The sequence below is a fragment of the Narcine bancroftii genome, chromosome 9 (genome assembly GCF_036971445.1).
Source record: "Narcine bancroftii isolate sNarBan1 chromosome 9, sNarBan1.hap1, whole genome shotgun sequence".
Classification (NCBI taxonomy): Eukaryota; Metazoa; Chordata; class Chondrichthyes; order Torpediniformes; family Narcinidae; genus Narcine; species Narcine bancroftii.
In genome coordinates, this window is record NC_091477.1 from 36,899,983 (window position 1) to 36,918,917 (window position 18,935).

The 18,935-nt window shown below is 39.0% G+C and overlaps 1 protein-coding gene across 4 annotated transcripts in view; it reads left to right on the forward strand.

The window, feature by feature from the left end:
• The window catches only part of ablim3 (actin binding LIM protein family, member 3), a 189,904-nt gene that overhangs the window by 37,461 nt on the left and 133,508 nt on the right, over positions 1 to 18,935 (forward strand). For all 4 annotated transcript variants that reach the window (XR_011344875.1, XR_011344876.1, XM_069898819.1 and 1 more), the window contains exon 2: positions 7,821 to 7,958. Coding sequence is in view for 2 of the 4 variants with exons in the window: in XM_069898819.1 (XP_069754920.1) it covers positions 7,821 to 7,958 (138 nt within the window). In the remaining 2 variants the exon portion in view is untranslated. The remainder of the gene's footprint in view (positions 1 to 7,820; positions 7,959 to 18,935) is intronic.

Genomic DNA, 18,935 nt, shown 5'->3' on the forward strand with positions numbered 1-18,935 from the left:
GTCCGATGCGGGACAGGCAGGCACGGTTGCAGCGGCTGCAAGGGAAAATTGGTGGGTTGGGGTTGGGTGTTGGGTTTTTCCTTTTGTCAGTGAGGTGGGCTCTGCGGTCTTCTTCAAAGGAGGTTGCTGCCCGCCGAGCTGTGAGGCGCCAAGATGCACGGTTGGAGGCGAGGTGGTCAATAGGGCAGGCACCAAGAGATTTCTTTAAGCAGTCCTTATACCTCTTCTTTGGTGCACCTCTGCCTCGGTGGCCAGTGGAGAGCTCGCCATAGAAGACGATCTTGGGAAGGCGATGGTCCTCCATTCTGGAGATGTGACCCACCCAGCGCAGCTGGATCTTCAGAAGCATGGATTCGATGCTTGCGGACTCTGCCAGCTCGAGTACTTTGATGTTAGTGATGAAGTCATTCCAATGAATGATGAGGAATGTACATTAATATGATATTAATTAGCTACATGTGTAATGACTGATCATTATCATACATCTGCCAAAGGATTTTGCTAATGCCAACAGGTTTATATATATTTTTTTTGTTTTTCAATATTTTTATTAATATTAAAATTTCACATCCAAAAATAGAGTACATATGGATATATGTTAAAAGTCAATAAAATACATTACACTTAAATCATATAATTTCGTCCAAGGTACCTCACATTTTAATCAACAGATTATATTGTATTGATATTTTATTATAAAAATGAAAATCTAAACCCACTACCAAGGAAGAAACTGTTTGGCCAGAAAGGAAGACAAAATTCTTGTCAGAGTGATAAAATACCTCATTAATCAACAGTTCTACCTTCATAACAAATCAAAGATTATAAAAGTAATTCAAAAAGTTCCCCACAGCATTTGAAAATTTGAATTCAAATCAGAAATTGACCATCTAATCTTCTCTAAATTTAAACATGACATGACGTCACGTAGCCATCGAGCATGATTAGGCGGGGTGACGTTCCTCCATCTGAGCAACACCGCCTGCGCAGCCATAAGAGAAATAAAAGCTAATACATGCATCTCAGATGTCGTTAAAGTTATGTCACTCTCTCCAACTCCATCAAATTAATCTGTTAAGGGATCAGGTTTAAAATTAGCTTTAAAAAGTGTAGAAAAGGTTTGAAATACTTTGTCCAATATTTCTCAAGACTTTGGCATGTCCAGAACATATGAATTAATGAAGCATCTCCATTTTTGCAATTATCATAACGAGGAGATACATCTGCATAAAAATGAGATTGTTTGACTTTGGACAAGTGAGCCCTATGAACTACTTTAAATTGTAAGAGAAAGTGGCAGACACATAAAGAGGGTGTATTAACCAATTTGAAAATTAAAATCCAAGTTTCTTCAGAAATTAAAAGCTGTAGGTCTTGTTCCCAGAATTTTTTTAAAAATTATCTAAGGGAGCCTCTCTTATTCCCAACAATGTATTATAAATATTAGATATTGAACCATCATAGAAAGGTTGTAAATTAAATATTACATCATTTATATTCTTATCAGTCCTCTTAGGAAATGTATGCAATTGAGATCGTAAAAAATCTCTAATCTATAGATAACAAATAAAATGAGCATTTGGTAGACAGTACTTAATTGAAAATTTGAAGCGAGACTCCCCTCAACAAATAAATGTTTAAAGCATTTAATACCCAATTTATACCATTCTTTAGAAATTGCATCATGGAAAGTTTCTTTTTAAACTCAATCTGGTACACCACCATAAAAACATTTAACTAATTTGGATGAATCAGACTGCAATAGAACTGGGACCAGTGTCCTGTAATGTTTAAATATGCTGGAGACACTCAGTACATCACGCATCATGTAGCATGAGTTTCTCCAGCACTGTTGTTTGCACTCAATCCCAGCATCTGCAGGTTTTCTTGTTCGCCAGTATCCTGCAGAAAAGTTTGTAACTGCTGAAAAGGGGAGGTTTTAACTAATTGGGCAAGGCTTGAAAGTTGTTTGATACAGAGGCCAAAGATGCAAAGAGGATTAGGAGATATCAATGACAGCAAAAGGGTCAATGTAGATGAAATTAACCATGAAGAATTCAGAAATCATGCCAAGAAAATAAATTTGTCTTACAAATTAGACTGTAAAGAATTCTAAATATTCCTGGATACATGATGTTAATGAGAGACAGAGAAAAGCAAAGGGAAGGAGGAGGAGGAGGAGGAGGAGAGATGTGTCACTATGGTGAACCTTGCAGTGGTGAGAGGATTTCTTGGAATGAAGTCTATATGAAATTTAGTATGAAGGTGCAGCCAGAGTGGGTGACAGAGTTGCATTGTAGATGGAGCTGCTGTTTCACAGCTCCAGTGTTATGGGTTCAATTTGATCTCTGCTGTTTTCTCTATAAATTTTGGATTTCCCCTGAATCCATCAGTTTCCTGCTGAAAACCGAAACACACACTGGTTATAAGGTTAATGATGACTCTTACATGGTTGACTGATGTGAGAATTAAAGAAATGATAATGGGCAAGGGAGGGGGAAGAGATTCAGTATAAATTTGGTGGAATGCTTTGCCTCCTTCTGTGTATGGAATTACACCACTAGAGCAGTTGGATTGTCTGACAATTAGTGGGGAAAGATATTAAGGGTGGAAATCGCTGAGATATACAAAAACCAGCAAGCTAATAAGGAGAGCTTCAATGATCAAAGTCAGAGAATCGCAGAGATTTACATTAAGGAAAATGACTTTGTCCCAACTTCATGCCAAACAAGTTGTCTACCCAAGTTAGTCTCATTTGCCTGCATTCAGCCAATATCCCTCTAACACAAAAGATTGACATCCTGATGAATTAAGTTGTCAAGATGCCTTCTAAACATTGCAATTGTACTCATCTTTATTACTTCCTCACCAACATCTCTATGAAAAAAAATCGCCCTCGGATTGTAATTCTTTTCTCTCTCATCTTAAATTTCTGTCCTCTAATTTTAAAGAAGATAATGCATTATTTATGGCAAGCTGGTCTGATTGTGAGAAAATGGTTAACAAGTCATTCAGAATTGTGGGCTTTATAAACAGAAGCGTGGTATATATAACATAACGTAACAATTTACAGCACGGAAACAGGCCATTAGGCCCTTCGAGTCCGCACTGAACCAAACACCCCACTCTAGTCCCACCTCCCTGCACGATGCCCATAACCCTCCATCTTCTTCTCATCCATATACCATATGATAGCAAGAAAATCACAATAAACTTTTATAAAATACCAGTTTATTCTCTGCTCGTATATTAGGTCCAGTTCTGGGCTTCACATTTTGCGATAGATCTGAATGCTTTGGAAATGGAGCAGAAAAAACATCAAAATAATTCCAAAAGAGATTTTACTTAGGCAGATAGGCGGGTGAAGTATCTGGGGTTATTTTCCTTGGAATAGAAGAGATGGTGAGGATATGGAGATAGAGGCTGTTTTCATTGTCAGAGCTTTAAGAACTATGGACATAAAATGAAGACAGTTCACCAAAGCAGCAAAAATAACACAAGGATAAACATTTTTATCCTATGAGTGATTACGGCCTCGAATACATTCTGGGGAAACCAGGTTTAATTGCAATATCAAAAGAATAAATATCTGAAATGAAAATTTTGAAATAGGAAAGAATGGGGGAGTGTGCCTAGCTGGATTGCTTTTATATAGATCCAACACAGGCTTGGCAGGCCAAATTACCTTATTCCATTCTGTGACTTGTCTTTATTTCTGTGAGTCGAGACAAAATCTAATGTCACATGTACTGCCTAGACTTGGGAATAATACCTCAATGAAATATAAGGTATAAATTCAGACTGAGGGTTTTCAACCATGAAATTAACGAAAATGGAGGCGGGAAATTAAAAAAAACTTCAAATGCTAGAAATTTTCAGCAAGGCATCTCTGTGGAAAGAGACTTAGAGTTAACATTTTAGGCTGAAGACCTTTCAAACTGGGAACTTCTTTTCTCTTCTTCCATTCTAATGAATGATCTTCAACCCACTATGTTAATTCTGATTCTCAATCCACAGATGCTGCCTGGCCTGCTAAGTGCTGCTTTTTAATTTAGATTTGTATCATCTGAAGCTTTTGATTTTCAGGTATTAAATGTTTAATTTCAATAAGATGTGACCAAGTTCTGCAGAAGTGAAATGTGAAAGGATCGATTGTTTAATGACTGTTGGCCAAGGAAATTATACTGTTTTATCTTTTGGAAATGTTATTTGTGACTGATTGTCTGTAATAATAGGTGGAGCATACTTGATTAAGTCAATATTGGGATACTTCTCCAGCTCATCATTTGCTTGATTTGCTTGCCTTTACTTCAGGGGAAATACAATTGACAATGATAAACTGTAATAATAACCATAGTCCTTACATAGTTCATCTGCTTGGCTGTGGATTATTTCCTGCACAGCTAGACAAGGGAAGGAGCAATGTGAGGAGGGAGAACACTAAAATGCAGTAGAAATATTTATTGATCAGCGAACACTAATAAATCTGATTGTCTCATTCTCATTAATTTGCCATTTATGTGAGATTACTATGTGTATGTTGGAAGCTGTATTACTGATATTATAATTTTAAGAAGAATTTAATTTACTGTAAAATGCTTTCGGACATTTAAGGTAATGAAGGATAATATATTAGATTCCACTTCAATGTCAATATATCCTTAGTGTTTAGAAAATTTCCAATATTTCATGTATGGTTTGACCTAGATGTTGTATATCTGTAAAATAACTTGTATTTTTCTTTTCTAATCTTTGTCTCAGTCATTTCTCACTCTTTTCAATTAGTTTAATTTGCCTTTATCCTGCAAAACCTGAGATACAATCTCTGACTATACATTCTTTTTGTTTATTTGTTTGAGGACAATCATTGCTACCTTTTTTTCCTGATCTTTTATCCCCACTTATCAATCTAAATTCATTACGATCACATTCTGTCCTTTATTGCGACCCTAATGCCAGCACATTTCAGGTGACCTTGTTACTACAGTTACAGGTCCTTCCTGCCAGTGTCGCAGAAAAGAAAACCCCCCTTTCTAAAACAACCACTTTTTAAAATCTTCTTTACCTTTTTCCCACCTCTGTCCATTACAGATGGGTTTTATAATAATCTGCGGTTTATAACCCAGAAATCTTTCTGGCACTCTCCAAACTTTCTCTTTCAACAAAATGGATCAAGTATCTCCAATATATTTTAAAGTTGCTTCTATTTCCCTCACCTTGGTAATGGATAACCAGCAGACCATGCCTTATTCATGATTATGATTATAAAAGATGCTCCTTCTCTCACTATTTATTGTATTTCTTGTAATCACAACATCATGCTTCTCCACCTTCACTAACCTCTGCCCCATGATTAGCATTCTGCCTGCTCATTCTAAGCATATGTTCCTTATCTTCAGAGACAGTAACTGCATTGTACCTTTTGAATAGCATAATTTTCTGCAGTGCCTTATCATCTGACACACCTGGTTTCTGTGCTAATTGGCCCGAAATGCCTCACAATGATCCTGCTCATACCCGTAAACTCTCCCTTGCGTGACAGGCTCTCCCCAAATATCAAAAACCTTTTGATATTTTAATTATTTATTTTCCCCAAAACTCTTTCTGCTCAGAAACATTTAGAAGCAACAGAAAGGCCTGTGACAGCATGATCTGTCAGAAAGCTGCTAAGGTGCTCTGTGTGTGGGGCTTTGTTTCCTGTCATCTGCAATCTAGTCAACTCGCAGAATAGACATGGTAGCAATGACAGCAGTGTTCTACAAGAAGTTCTGGATAACTTTGAATGATGTTAATGTTTTGTCCAGGGGTTTCTTTCATGTTGTTGCCAGTGCTATCAATCAGACTAGACACAATTGATAACAGAATATCCTTCATTGAACGTTTTTATTTGCAAGCTAAACAACAATGGGCTAGATTGCCCTGATTCTGATCCACTACTTGTGATTGCTGCTAGTTCTAACCCTGTGGCTGCATTAAATTGCTTTCACCCAGGTGGTTCCCGATGCACTCCCACCATGCCATGGCGGCCTTTCCTTGAAGTGAAGGAGGCGGCAGGTAATAAGAACTGGGACCTTGCCCACAAACTTCATTCCTGACTTTGGGACATTTCATGCTGTCAAAGACCTCACTGTTCCTAATGTTTCCGATCATCAAAGCAGTGTAAAAATATTTTTTTTTAAGTTGTATAGATTTTAAAACACATGAAACTGCTGTCAAGAAATCAAAAACACAAATATACATTGAAGTAAATAATCTGGAAGTTAGCATTTAGGTGGAGACTGTCTCCATTCGGAAGAGTTGGACCAGGATACTTGCGGAAACAATGTTAAGTCTGGGGGAGAGTCAACAGAGTGCACATCAGTATCTGCACAGTGGTCACAGTTCTTGCTTCCATGAAGAGAGTTGCTTGTCCTCACCGTACACTCTTCCCAAGGCGCATCTTTCCAGCACGTGAATCAGTGGCGAGCAATTAATCATTCTCCTTGTTGGAAATGCAGCTGCTAATCCTGGTGTGAGCCTTGTTTTCTGGAGTTCCTGTGACCAGTGGTCTTTTCAAGTATGCCTCACAGCTTGAGTGGCTCTTGGATCTTGTCACCATATAACACAGTAAATACTTGAAGCACACAATCCGGGACTCAATCAGTTCAGTCAACTTCTGTGATTTTGAGCTGGTATTGGATTAGGACAGTAAATTTTCAATTTATTTTGTGATCATTGACAATAATTTTTGGAAATTGCTAAATATTACAATTGAAAGCCGCTGGAAATGAAAATAATTAACACAAGATAATTACGTTAACATCAAGATTTCTGAAACAATGCATTTTTAAGAATTTCCCTGCAATCTCTCATGATTGAAATAATGTTCCTACAATGTGGGTGTCATGGGTTAGTTCAACGTTATAACAGCACCAACAACCTGAATTTGAATCTGTTGCTATCTGGAAGTAGTTTGTTCGTTCTTCCCAGATGTGTGGGTTAACTCCAGATATTCCGATTCCCTCCTGCGTTCCAAAGACATAAGGGATTGTAGATTAATTTGTCACATGGGTGTACTTGGATGGCACGGGCTTGTGTCCAGAAGGTCCTGTTACTGAGCTATACCTCTAAATTTAAAAAAAAATATTTCCAGCCACTTCAGGTAATTACTGGTAAATGCTGGATTTGGAAGTATCATTTACATTTGTGAAACTGGGAGCTGAAAATATTTAGGTTTATATAAAACTAAATTACCCTTGATTTCTAATAGGCAGGTATGCTCCTTTGATGTGGCTGTAAATGTACAGTTTACATTTACTGATAAGTAGAAATTCTGCCTTGGCACAGGAAAAAGAATCTCAAGGTTGTATATAATGTCATGTATGTACTCTGACAATATATTTGAACTTGAACTTGAATCTCAATAATGATGATAAATACTGTCAAATCAAAACCAACGTGGATCTTTATATCAGATATGCTACTCTGCATATCGACAGCCCGAATTGATTACATTTATTTTTCCCTCATAAGATAACAAAAAGGATAATATTTTTTGATTTCTTTTGTCTTCACCCAGTGCAGTGAGTTTATACTGTTTGAAGTATGTGATATTGTATTTTCAGTTTCATTCCCTTTTTACATTGTACTATATTTATTATAAAAACCAATTAAAAAAAAAACAAAACAAAAAAAGAAAAGAAAAAGAAAAAACATAATTTTTTTTCCAGGTTATGGCCATTGTCAGGGGAGAGAATGAAGCTGCTACATTTGTAACATTTGAACTAATGAAGGTATTATACAGTGACTGTTCCTAATTGAGATTTGTTTTGTTTCAACAGTGCCCTATCAGCAGAATTCGTACAGTCATGGAGGTGAGCCTGCAGGCATTCGCTGCTACAGGTGTGGTGGAGCATGCCAAGGAGAAGTGGTGCGAGTACATAATAACCACTTCCATGTTAAATGCTTCACCTGCCAATGTAAGTGCTCTTTGTTTTCTAAATTGCACAAAGCAAGTCTTTTGCTTTTTAAAATATTTTTATTGAGTTTAATAAAAAACCTATACACATAATAACATAAACCATACCATATACATAACGTAGAAAAATTGTAAATCACAAACCTAACCATAATTCTTTTCCTAACTTAATCTTATCCAAAACATTAAATCTCGGATTAGATTGAATTTAAGGTCAGGGCCATTATCATAATCTTTGGCAGCCGCTGTGGAGCTGTAACGGCAGCGCTCCTGCTGGTTAAGGGAGCGAGGGAGCAGAGATGCAGTGTTCGTGTGGGGACCAGCTGCCCAGTCAACTGCTGTCAGCTCCGAAAGGGCTTTGAACAACCTGTTGAGAGAGCTTATTGGGGTTTTTATTTGAAATAACATGACCGTGGGCCTGCACCCAAAATAGCAGTGCCTTTTGATTGGCAGCAGCCACGATGGGCTATAGACTTCAGGGAAGTGGAGGACTGGAGCAGGGCACTAGAGGATGGGAAAACCACACCTCCCCCCCTCCAATCTGAGAGGGAAAAGTGGATGAGATGGCCTGCGGGGACAGTGATCAGAGTGGTGGACCAGTGAGGGGATTCTGCGGATGAGGGACCAGTGCATGCGGCGGGCTGCTGGTGACTCGAGGCAAGGAACCCTCGGAAGCTGTGGGCTGCTGGAGACTGCTGTCAGGAAACTTCTGCCAGGCAGTGAACTGGTTGGAGGGGTATCAGATATCGGAACTGGGATGCAAGGAATTGCTGAGGGTGCTGAAGGGTTCCTGACCATGTTGGAGGTTCAGATCTGAAGTTTGGGTTCCCAATGCTTTGGACTGGACTCTGGCTGCGGGGGCGGCAGAAGTGCTGGTGGCGAATCTATGGACACGCAGTGACTCTGGGGGGGACTCTCTTTTGCGTCTCTCTCTCTGACTGTAAGTCTGACTGTAAAAGGTGTTTTGGCAATTCCTGCTGGTGGCGAATCTGTCTGCCTTGCAACAGGCAAAAAGAAATTTTATGTAATATAGCACTGTTTCATTACACCATGATAATAAATTGAATCTTGAATTAACAGTTAACACATTCTTAATAATATATCTAAAGATAATACTGGAGAAAGAAAAAGAAAAGATAACCCCCCCCACCCCCCACCCAGAAGGGGGAGTAAAAAAATATATAAACCTGAGAAAAAAATATATATTTTTTAAACTCTCTTAAAACAAACAATTTTGTTCCAGATATTTTTATCTTCCTGAAGTGTTCCCTTTGGGTTAAAACATATAACATCTGGTCTAGATGTCCAATTGATCAGAAACTTATGGCCCTTTGTACAAAATCCCATTGTTATTCCAATGGAAATTCTGCAGAATGACTGCAAATTAACCCAGAACACAGATATGGTAAGCACCAATTTGTCATGAGATGCTCTGATAGCCTTTATCCAGTTAAAAAGGAGGAGAAAATGGGATACTTGGGCAGTTCATTTGTGTCTTGGCCTGAAACAGAATCCAATCCCACAGTTTATTTTGGAGGCAATTTACTGAAAGGGAATTGAAAAGAAGTCTCCCTTAAATCTTGCATATGACTCCCTTCAAATGGCTGGCCCTCCAGTTGTAGCAGGAATACCCAATACAAGATGCAGGATGTCTCCTGGACTCGGTAGATTTACCAGCCAAATTTTCCCAGCAAACTAAGTTAGCAGCAAAAATGTTGAGAAAGAGATCGTATATAAAATGGTCATTGAGATCAGTATGTGGATGAACCAGCTAAGAAGTGGCTGTTTCTGCTCTATTCTCAAATTGGAAAAGACTGACAAATTTTTTAATTTAAATTTTGTTAAAATTAAAATTTCGGTCCATGAGTCAGTGCCACTCAATTTATACCCAATTAACCTACATCCCCAGTAAGTTTCAAATGGCGGGAGGAACCGGAGTATCCAGGGAAAACCCATGCAGACATGGGGAGATGTATACGCTCCTTACAGTACGGATTTGAACCCCAGTCCCCTTGCTGGAGCTGTAAAGGTATTGCACTAACCGCTACACTAATCGTGGCACCCTAATCATATGATTGACTTCTGTAGATTCACAAGTGAAGTGTTGCTTCAACTGGAAGGACTGTTTGGGGCTTTGAATGGTGGTGAGGAAGGAGATGTTGGCACAAGTGTTACATTCCTTGCAGTTACTGGGATAGGTTCTGAGGGAGCAATTTATGGGAAGGGGATGAATGAATGAAAGAGTCCCAGAGGGAGCAGAACTTGTGGAGAGAGGAAGGGACATAATCCCACCAACAGACACATCTTCCCCTCTCCATTTTCCTTAGGGACCTCTCCCATTGTGGCCTCTTCTACACTGGAGCATCTTGATGCAGACTGGGAGATGGTTTCTTTGAGCACCTTCACCCCGTCCACTGCAATAGCAAGAACCTGCCAACGGCTAACCATTTCAATTCCACTCACCATTTCTATACCCACATATCTGTTCATGGCCTCATGCACTGCCAAATTGACACCACCCGCAAATTGGAGAACGAACACCTAATATTCCATCTGGGGACTGTCCAATCAGATGACATTAACCTTGACTTCTCCAATTTCCATTAACCCCTCCCCTGAGTCTCTCTCTTTCCCTATTCTCTGTCTCCACCACCCACACCCTTCTCCTATCAGAGAGCAGCCTCTCCCTCTATCACCTCATCTTTTTTCATGTTAGCCTTTACTCCTGTTCCTCCCTCCTTTCCTCCATACTGTCCTTCACCACCAACCACCCCCCCCCCCCACCACATATTCATCCTGTTTTTTTCTCATACATGATGAAGGTCTGAAACATCGGTTACCCTTTTCTTCCTATGGATGCTGCATGACCTGCTGAGATTTTCCAGCACTTCTAAGGGAATGTGGGGTTACGATAGGGTGAGATTAAAGATCAGCCATGATCTTGTTAATTCAAGTTAAGTCAAGTTTATTGTCACCTGATTGCACAAGTACAACTCAACGAAACAGTCGAGATATGAAAATGATAGAAATTATTTCTCCTGCTTCTATTTCTTTTGTTACATTTATTTATCACAAAATATCTAGTATGGTGAGAAGGTTCTTCTCTGAGCAGACTAGCAAATTATCCCTACACTCATACAACACAAATATAAAGAATGGGATTTGCGATTTAAAAAAAAAGGAATTAGTACCAAGCAAGGACGTGATAATATTGTTTTGTTCCTGTGAGTCTGACTTTTGCAGATTCCCCTTCCTGACACTCAAGGCACAGGCAATGGATTTTATTTGTACCAGCTGATGATGTGAAAACATCTGGCAGCAGCATGACAAATATTGCCAGTTGCTGCCCACTTGGAAAATGCATTGACCAATTTTCACATTTGTCAGGAAATTGTAGATCCAACCAGCTTTTGTGTTTGTTGCTGAACAAAATTCATGCAATAGGAACCAATAAGACCAGCACATCAGTAATCCCACTGTTAAATCCAACACATTTTGACCAATTACAGCAGATTGTAAGATCTCTTGTACTTTATTATGTGTAAATAACTAATGTAAAAATGACTTTGAAATTACATTGCGTGAACATTTTTTGAACATTTAACATGATCTCATGAGTTTCCGCTCTGCTATTTTAATAGATATGTTAATCCACTTATGTTAAACAGATTAATGGCATTGCTGTAGGGAGAATTTCAAATAAACGTAGAGTGTTTTTATGTTGTTATCCCACAGCGTAATTTCAAGGCCAATGCCTTCCTTCTTTGATAAGAGGCTTGTGTCAGCTAATCTTTCATTCTAAAAGGGCTCTTCATTTCACTGCCCTCCACATCCGCCCCCTACCCCAAATCCTTTGACAACTATGGAAGCTATCAAATTAAAATCTATCCAGAAAAGGAAGAGGAAATAAGATCTGGAGAGTGAGAGATAATTCTCCTGTAATGCTCTAGGCTTCAATAAATTGTCCTTACCAAAGGACACAAAGAGGAAATTGATACTTTTATATGAATAAAGATAATTAAGTTGCTGGTAGCTAGCACTTCAACCAATTTGAAATCCCTGCATGAGACATAAATAAACATTTAGAAGTGTGTCTGTCTTGAGCGAATTTGAAAAGCCAAATTTTATTTTAGTCTGGATTCTAACCTTGTTTATGCATTATAAATGATGTCTTGTTAGTGTGAAATTATTGCTAAAGTAGATCAAGTGTTCGCTTTCGTGTCACTTTTTTAATTAGGGTACATATTTCAGAACATTTGTTACATTTTTTTATGTCACCAATTTAACATGTTTAGAAGCACATTATAGATAAAGAGGTCTCATTCTATTCTAAAATAACTGGCAGGGCAGTGAGAGGGGAGAGATTTAAGAGAGACCTAAGGAACAACTTTTTCACTCTGATGGTGGTCTTTATCTGGAATGAGCTGCCTGAGGAAATTTTAGAAGTGGGCACAATTTCAACTTGCAAAATAAATTGGGTAGATATATAAATAGGAAGGGGTTTTTGAAGGATATGGACCAAATATCGAGAAATGGGACTAGCTCAGAATGCCAACTCAGTTGGCAAGGATAAATTAGGTTTGTTATGTGCTGAATAACTCTGTGATTACACCATATGTTCATTGATTGTTGAATGGAAGTTCAGATAATTTACAGATCCATACTACTGAGGTGCCCTCTTCAAGGAAACAGAGAACCAAGTTAATAAGGCAAGCACCTGCTATGCCCAGGCATATTGTTACCAGATCAACAAACATATCCACTTTGGATATGTTTGGAAATTATGCTTGTGTCAAGGATGCAACTCCAAATGCAAAAAAGTCTTTTGACTATGGAATGTGACCTAGGAAAATGATGTCACACTACCTCTGGTTTTGAAATCTGACAATGCTGTGTTTTGATAGCATTCTCCTGTGGCAGGTCAGGATCGTTCTCAATCATGTTCCCTTATTTCCACCTCTGCAATCTTCAAATGGCATTGAAAGCTTCACCCACCCATTGATCTCACTTCCTTCACCATCTTGATCTGGGAACCTCAAGCCTGTCCCTCCATTAAATCGCTCTGGTCCCATTCCCTTATAACTTCTGGTTAACAAAGAAGACATCTCTCTCAGATTTAGAATGAACAGTCCTTCTTTGGCTTGGCTTCGCGGACGAAGACTTATGGAGGGGGTAAAAAGTCCACGTCAGCTGCAGGCTCGTTTGTGGCTGACAAGTCCGATGTGGGACAGGCAGACACGGTTGCAGCGGTTGCAGGGGAAAATTGGTTGGTTGGGGTTGGGTGTTGGGTAATGAACAGTAGTGCAGCAACAAATGGCCTTTTGCAAATGTGGATTCTTCTAGATGTGTTTAAGAAATTTTTAAAAAATTATGAGCCGTTCAGCATAGAAATGTAGATGTACATTGTTTGAGTATAATAATTTAAATAATATAATAATATAAATTTATACAGAGCCTTTCAAATAGTAAAATGTGCTAAGACAGTTTGCATTATCATTATCGAATGAAATTCGGGATTGACTCATGTGCAGAGATAGAAGAGCAGATTAACCAAAAACTTGGTCAAATAACACTGGACAACAATTTTTTTCAAAAGGTTTGCTTCCGAGCAAAAAATTGGAAATTATGATAGACATCTCAAGCTGAACACAAAGACCATTTCAGATTTCCTGTAACATGTAGAAAGTTAGAGAAACATTCAATTAACTTTTATTGAATTTAACAAGTTTAATTCAATAATCACCCCAAAACTGGCACCCAGCCATGCATCCCTGAGAGGAGGGGAGCGGGAATGGTGAACTCCCCCATGAACATAGGGGACAGGGGGTAGAACTAGTATGGGCAACCGCAGCAACAATGAACTAAGGATGCCTAATTTCAACCTTTATTAAAGGACAGTTCACAATAACTTAAAAATGTCTATTAAGTCGGTGAATTTGATGGTCAATGAATTTTCCATCAATGAATTTGATAGTCGTTGATTTTCTTGGGGTGAATTTGAAAGTCACAAGATTACTTATAATGTGTAATTCAGTGTAATACTATGTAAATAGTTTGTTATACTCTTGTTTAAGCAATAATGACAAGCTGGTATGTCCTAAGTCTGAACTGCTGTAGATTTCCCACTGTCTTTCATATATTGAGCACATATGTGCTTTATTCCCTCTAAAATTTCACTGCCCTGTGACATCACTGCTGGAGGTAGGACCTTCCTTATATCCAAGAGATCCAGATGAACCAGATAAATCATGGTTCAGTGTGAATGGCTTACTGGATTCTGCATGCCGGTAAATTTACCCTCTTCCTAGGAGGGTTGGCGGTGTAAAAGGGGCTGCAGACTGCACCAAGATCAGCAGGGAAGAAGTCCAAGTGCGGATGCAGAAAATGAATTTTCAAAAGCCTGTTGTACTTCATGGTCATATGCTTGAATGTGACAGGAAATCACAAAATAGATTATATCTTAAAAAAAGTTACATGATAGGGAAATTTGAATGACTTTCATGATCAGTAGCCCAAAATCCATTACCCAAAAGTGTTCCAGAAGCAGAATCTTCATTGTCCAATGTAATTAAGGTAAAAAGCTGCTGATAGTAAAAATGTGAATCAAAGGAGACATTGCTAGAAGCACTCAGTCGCATTATTGGGAAGAGGAATAGAAATGGTGTGATCTTTTGACCATGATTCCTGTATATTTATGCTTTGTTTGAGCTTGATCAAATAGATGGGTTTTATGCTACCTTAAAAGAGGAAAGGTGGAGGGAAGAGAAAAGGCTTAGAAAGGGCTGGTCACCATTTGTGGGAGCAACTAAAATTTGGGATGTTCAAAAGGCTACAGGAGGAAGGCTGTACTTTTTCCAAAAGCTTATTTTTGTTCTTCTTTACTTTAATAATCGACCACAATTGTTATGATTTAGGAATATTATGTGTACTTTTTAAAATATCTAACATTTTCTGGAAAAAAAAGGATATCTTGAAAACAGAAAAAACAATATATGCATTACATCTATATTCTTTTTGGAGAGAAAATTATGAAAATATTTCATGTTTTTTTTATTGAGAGCAAAGGCAAAAACCCATAAAAAGAAGAACATGTCTTTCTGCTCAAATGGTTACTGATTTAAAATTAAAAACATAAATTATAATATTCTGACATGATGCAAAATCTTTATCGACATTGTCTAATTGCATCAGATAAATTGTTGCCATATTGTTGTTCACTGTTCTGCTCTCTGATGGCCATATTTGGCACCATTGATGTAGTTTACAAAACGAGAGTGGAATGATTTTTAAATTGTCCTCTTGGCAATAGTATGCCATGTTTGTGTTATTGGAGAGAGCTGGGGTAGGAGAAAAGGGGGAGCTACTAGAATCCCAGATTTTTCTGTTACCAAACATTGCATTGAAATTTGTATCTTCATAAAGCTACATGCATATTATGTTGGAGACCAAATCTAGCCTCGCTGTGTAAAAAAAAATAGGAAACCAGATAACTACAGTCATTTGAACAACAGATAAGGAAGAAGGAAAAGTAAATATTTGAGTATGCCTTTCACAGAAAATATTTGACATTTTTTTCTACTTCAGGCTTCAGGTAGTCACTCTCATTCTTCCCCCCACACACACACAACATTTGATTGATTCATTGTGATTCTTGAAGTCAGTGGTATCAGATAAGATCAATGATGAGCAGAATATATTGATACTGCCTGTTTTGCTCACCTGAGCAAGTTTAATTTCCCACTGTAATTATTTACTGCGTTTTGCTGAAATATAAAATATGAAAATGTGAACTTTAAATTTTAAATGTAGACATACAGCATGATAACAAGTCATTCCAGCCCATGAGCTCGTGCCAATTAACCTAATCCCAGTACGTGTTGGAGGATGTGAGGAGGCTGGAGCCACCGGTGAAAACCCACACAGACAGAGGGATAATGTACAAACTCGTTACAGATAGGGCTGGATTTGAACCCCTGTCCTGATCACTGGCTGTAACAGTGTTGCACTAATTGCTATGCTAACCATGCCGCCATAATCTGTACAAGAACTGAGAGTATGGGGATGTTTCACATTATGATTTCATGAAATGACTATTTGGGATTTTTGGCTGGTTTGAACTCCATAATTTGACAATAAAATTCATTTCTGTTTGCTAGACAGAGGAATGGAAGTGGCAGAGTTTCTGAATGTAATCTAAGAATCATTCATGGATTTACAATGATGTCTAAGAAATGAAAACTTCCCGGTGTTCCATTTCCAAAAAGGTGTATTGTTACTACTCAATTTAACCTCAGTGAGAAGAGAAGATGTAGAAATGTTAATTCGAGATAGAATTTAAGATTGTGTAGACAAATGGGGATAGATTTAAGATTTGATGTAAGTCTGCAGACACTGTGATTGAAGTAGACACAATGCTGGAGAAGCTCGCAGGTTAAACAGCATACTTTATATAGTAAAAATAAAGATACATACTTTTCGGGCCTAAGCCCTTCATCAAGGTAAAGGCAAGACGTAGGTAGGCGCCTAAATAAAATGGTGAGGGAGAGAGATGGGGGAAGAGTATAGGCCCACAGGCAAGAAGTAATAGCTGAATACGGGAGGCAGGGCACAACAGCGAATAGGAGGATGACTCTATGAATGGAGGGGGAAGGGAGTGGAGAGCTGGAGAAAAGGAAACAGAGGGATAGGGAAGAAAGTGAGAACGGAGAGTGGTCTAGCAGAAACTGGAGAAGTTGATATTAATGCCATCTGGTTGGAGAGTGCCCAGATGGAATATTAGGCATTGTTGCTCCAATTTACGGGTGACCTTGGTTTGGCAGTGCATGAGGCAATGTACAGACATGTCGCCATGGTAGTAGGGCACAGAATTGAAATAGTTGGCCACTGAGAGATCCTATTCATTGATGCAGACAGGGCGAAGGTGCTCAGCGAAATCCCAGTCTTCGTTCAATCTGTCCGATGTAGAGAAGGCCACAATAAGAGCACTGTATGCAGTAAATGACTCTCGCTGATTCGCAAGTGAAATGTTGGAAGAAATATATATGGTTATATGGTTAAATAGACACAGAAACAAACATGACAGAAGAAGAGTTTGGCATCATGGTGAGCACAAGACTCATTGAGGTGTGGGTGAAGGGGGATAAAGATGAGGCCTCTGCTGAGGGCAATGTTTCTTCTCTGAGAGATGAAGGTCAGAGAGGATGATAAAGAACAAGCAGGGGTCAGAGTGGGTGTCAGTCTGGTGGAGGGTTTTAGGGGTGGAGGGTTGGGGAATTCAAGGGGTGTGTAGAGTTGGGGATGTCAGAGGGGTTGATGGAGGGTGGGAAAATCAGAGGGTGGGGAAATCAGAGGGTGGGGAAATCAGAGGGTGGGGAAATCAGAGGGTGGGGAAATCAGAGGGTGGGGAAATCAGAGGGTGGGGAAATCAGAGGGTGGGGAAATCAGAGGGTGGGGAAATCAGAGGGTGGGGAAATCAGAGGGTGGGGAAATCAGAGGGTGGGGAAATCAGAGGGTGGTTTGGAGCATTGGGATCAAAAGGGGTTGCAGATAGGGGAGGACAGAGGGGGAGGTGGAGGGTGGGGTGAATCGGATGTTCACTGGAGAGTCAGGGGAGATGATGGGGTCTGAATGTTGGGGAGGTGGGGAGAAAGGGTGAACTCAAAAGAGATGGGAGCTGAGTAGGGAGTTGAGCTGGGAGAAGGGCCGTGGGATCCTAAGCATCAGCCTTGAGGAGGCTGAGGTTTGTGTGGGAACTGGTGAGGGAGTTGGAGTGGACGCCAGAACATAGGTTTGGGAGCAAGGTAGGTATCTGCATAATCAGAGACGTTGGGAGCTTAGATCTGTGGGGTCCAGGCGGGAAATCCACTTTGAAGGTGTCGGGAGCTCAGACCTATGGGTGGCCAGGGTGAGAGTTTGTGGATTTGAGAGAGACAGCACAGACTTCTTAAAAGCAAATCTTGACAAAAGAACTTTGGAGATTTTTTTTATAAAGGAAAGAAGGGGGTTAATAGGAAAATGTGATTGGTGTGGTACATATGAAATTACAGAAACTGCTCGAGCGCCACATGAAAGTCTTATCAAGATTGAAGGGCTTGAATAAACAAGGCTTCAGTGACATGGATAGAAAATTGCCTTAGTTATAGGAAACAGAGCAGCAGTGAATGCTTGCTCACTGAACTGGAAAGAAAGGTATGGTGGACTTCCAGAAAGCTTTTCCGATTATACATTAATAGCTTGAATTTGAGTGTACAGGGTAGAATTTCCAACTTTACAGGAGGAATGAAATTTGAGAACATATTGAACTGTGAGTGGGTTAGAAATAAATTTCAAGGAGATGCAAACAGATTGATAGAATAAGTGGATATTAAGAAATATGAACCATTAAATTTTTATCATAGGAATGAAAAGAACCAATTTCTGGAGGGTACAATTCTACAAAGGGACAAGAACACAGAGAGCTATGGGTTAACGTCACTCTTTGTTGAAAGTGTCAGGTGAAAAAAATCACTGGAAAAGGATGAGTTTCCTCCCAAGTTCTACAGACAATTTAAAGATTTATTGATTATAATGGATGTATTAGACCAGACGGTGGAGACCCAGACCCTCCTGGAATCTTTCTCAACTGTATAATTACAGTGTTACCAAATAAAAGTAGAGATCCATTAAAAACTTCATATAGACCTATATCATTCCTCAATGGTGATTATAAAATACTGGCAAAGGCATTAGCTAATAGATTTGCACAATATCCTCCAAAATGAATACATACTGATCTGGTGGGATTTGTCAAAGGAACACATTCTTCAAGTAGTCTAAGTAGACATATGGCAAAATCAAAGTTGAATCCAAGTATAATATCCCCTAGATACAGCATTAGATCAATTAGAATGGTCTTTCTTATTTCAAACATAGGAAAAATTTGATATAGGCAGAAAATTTATAAACTGAATAGGAAATCTTTATTATAAACCACAAGCCA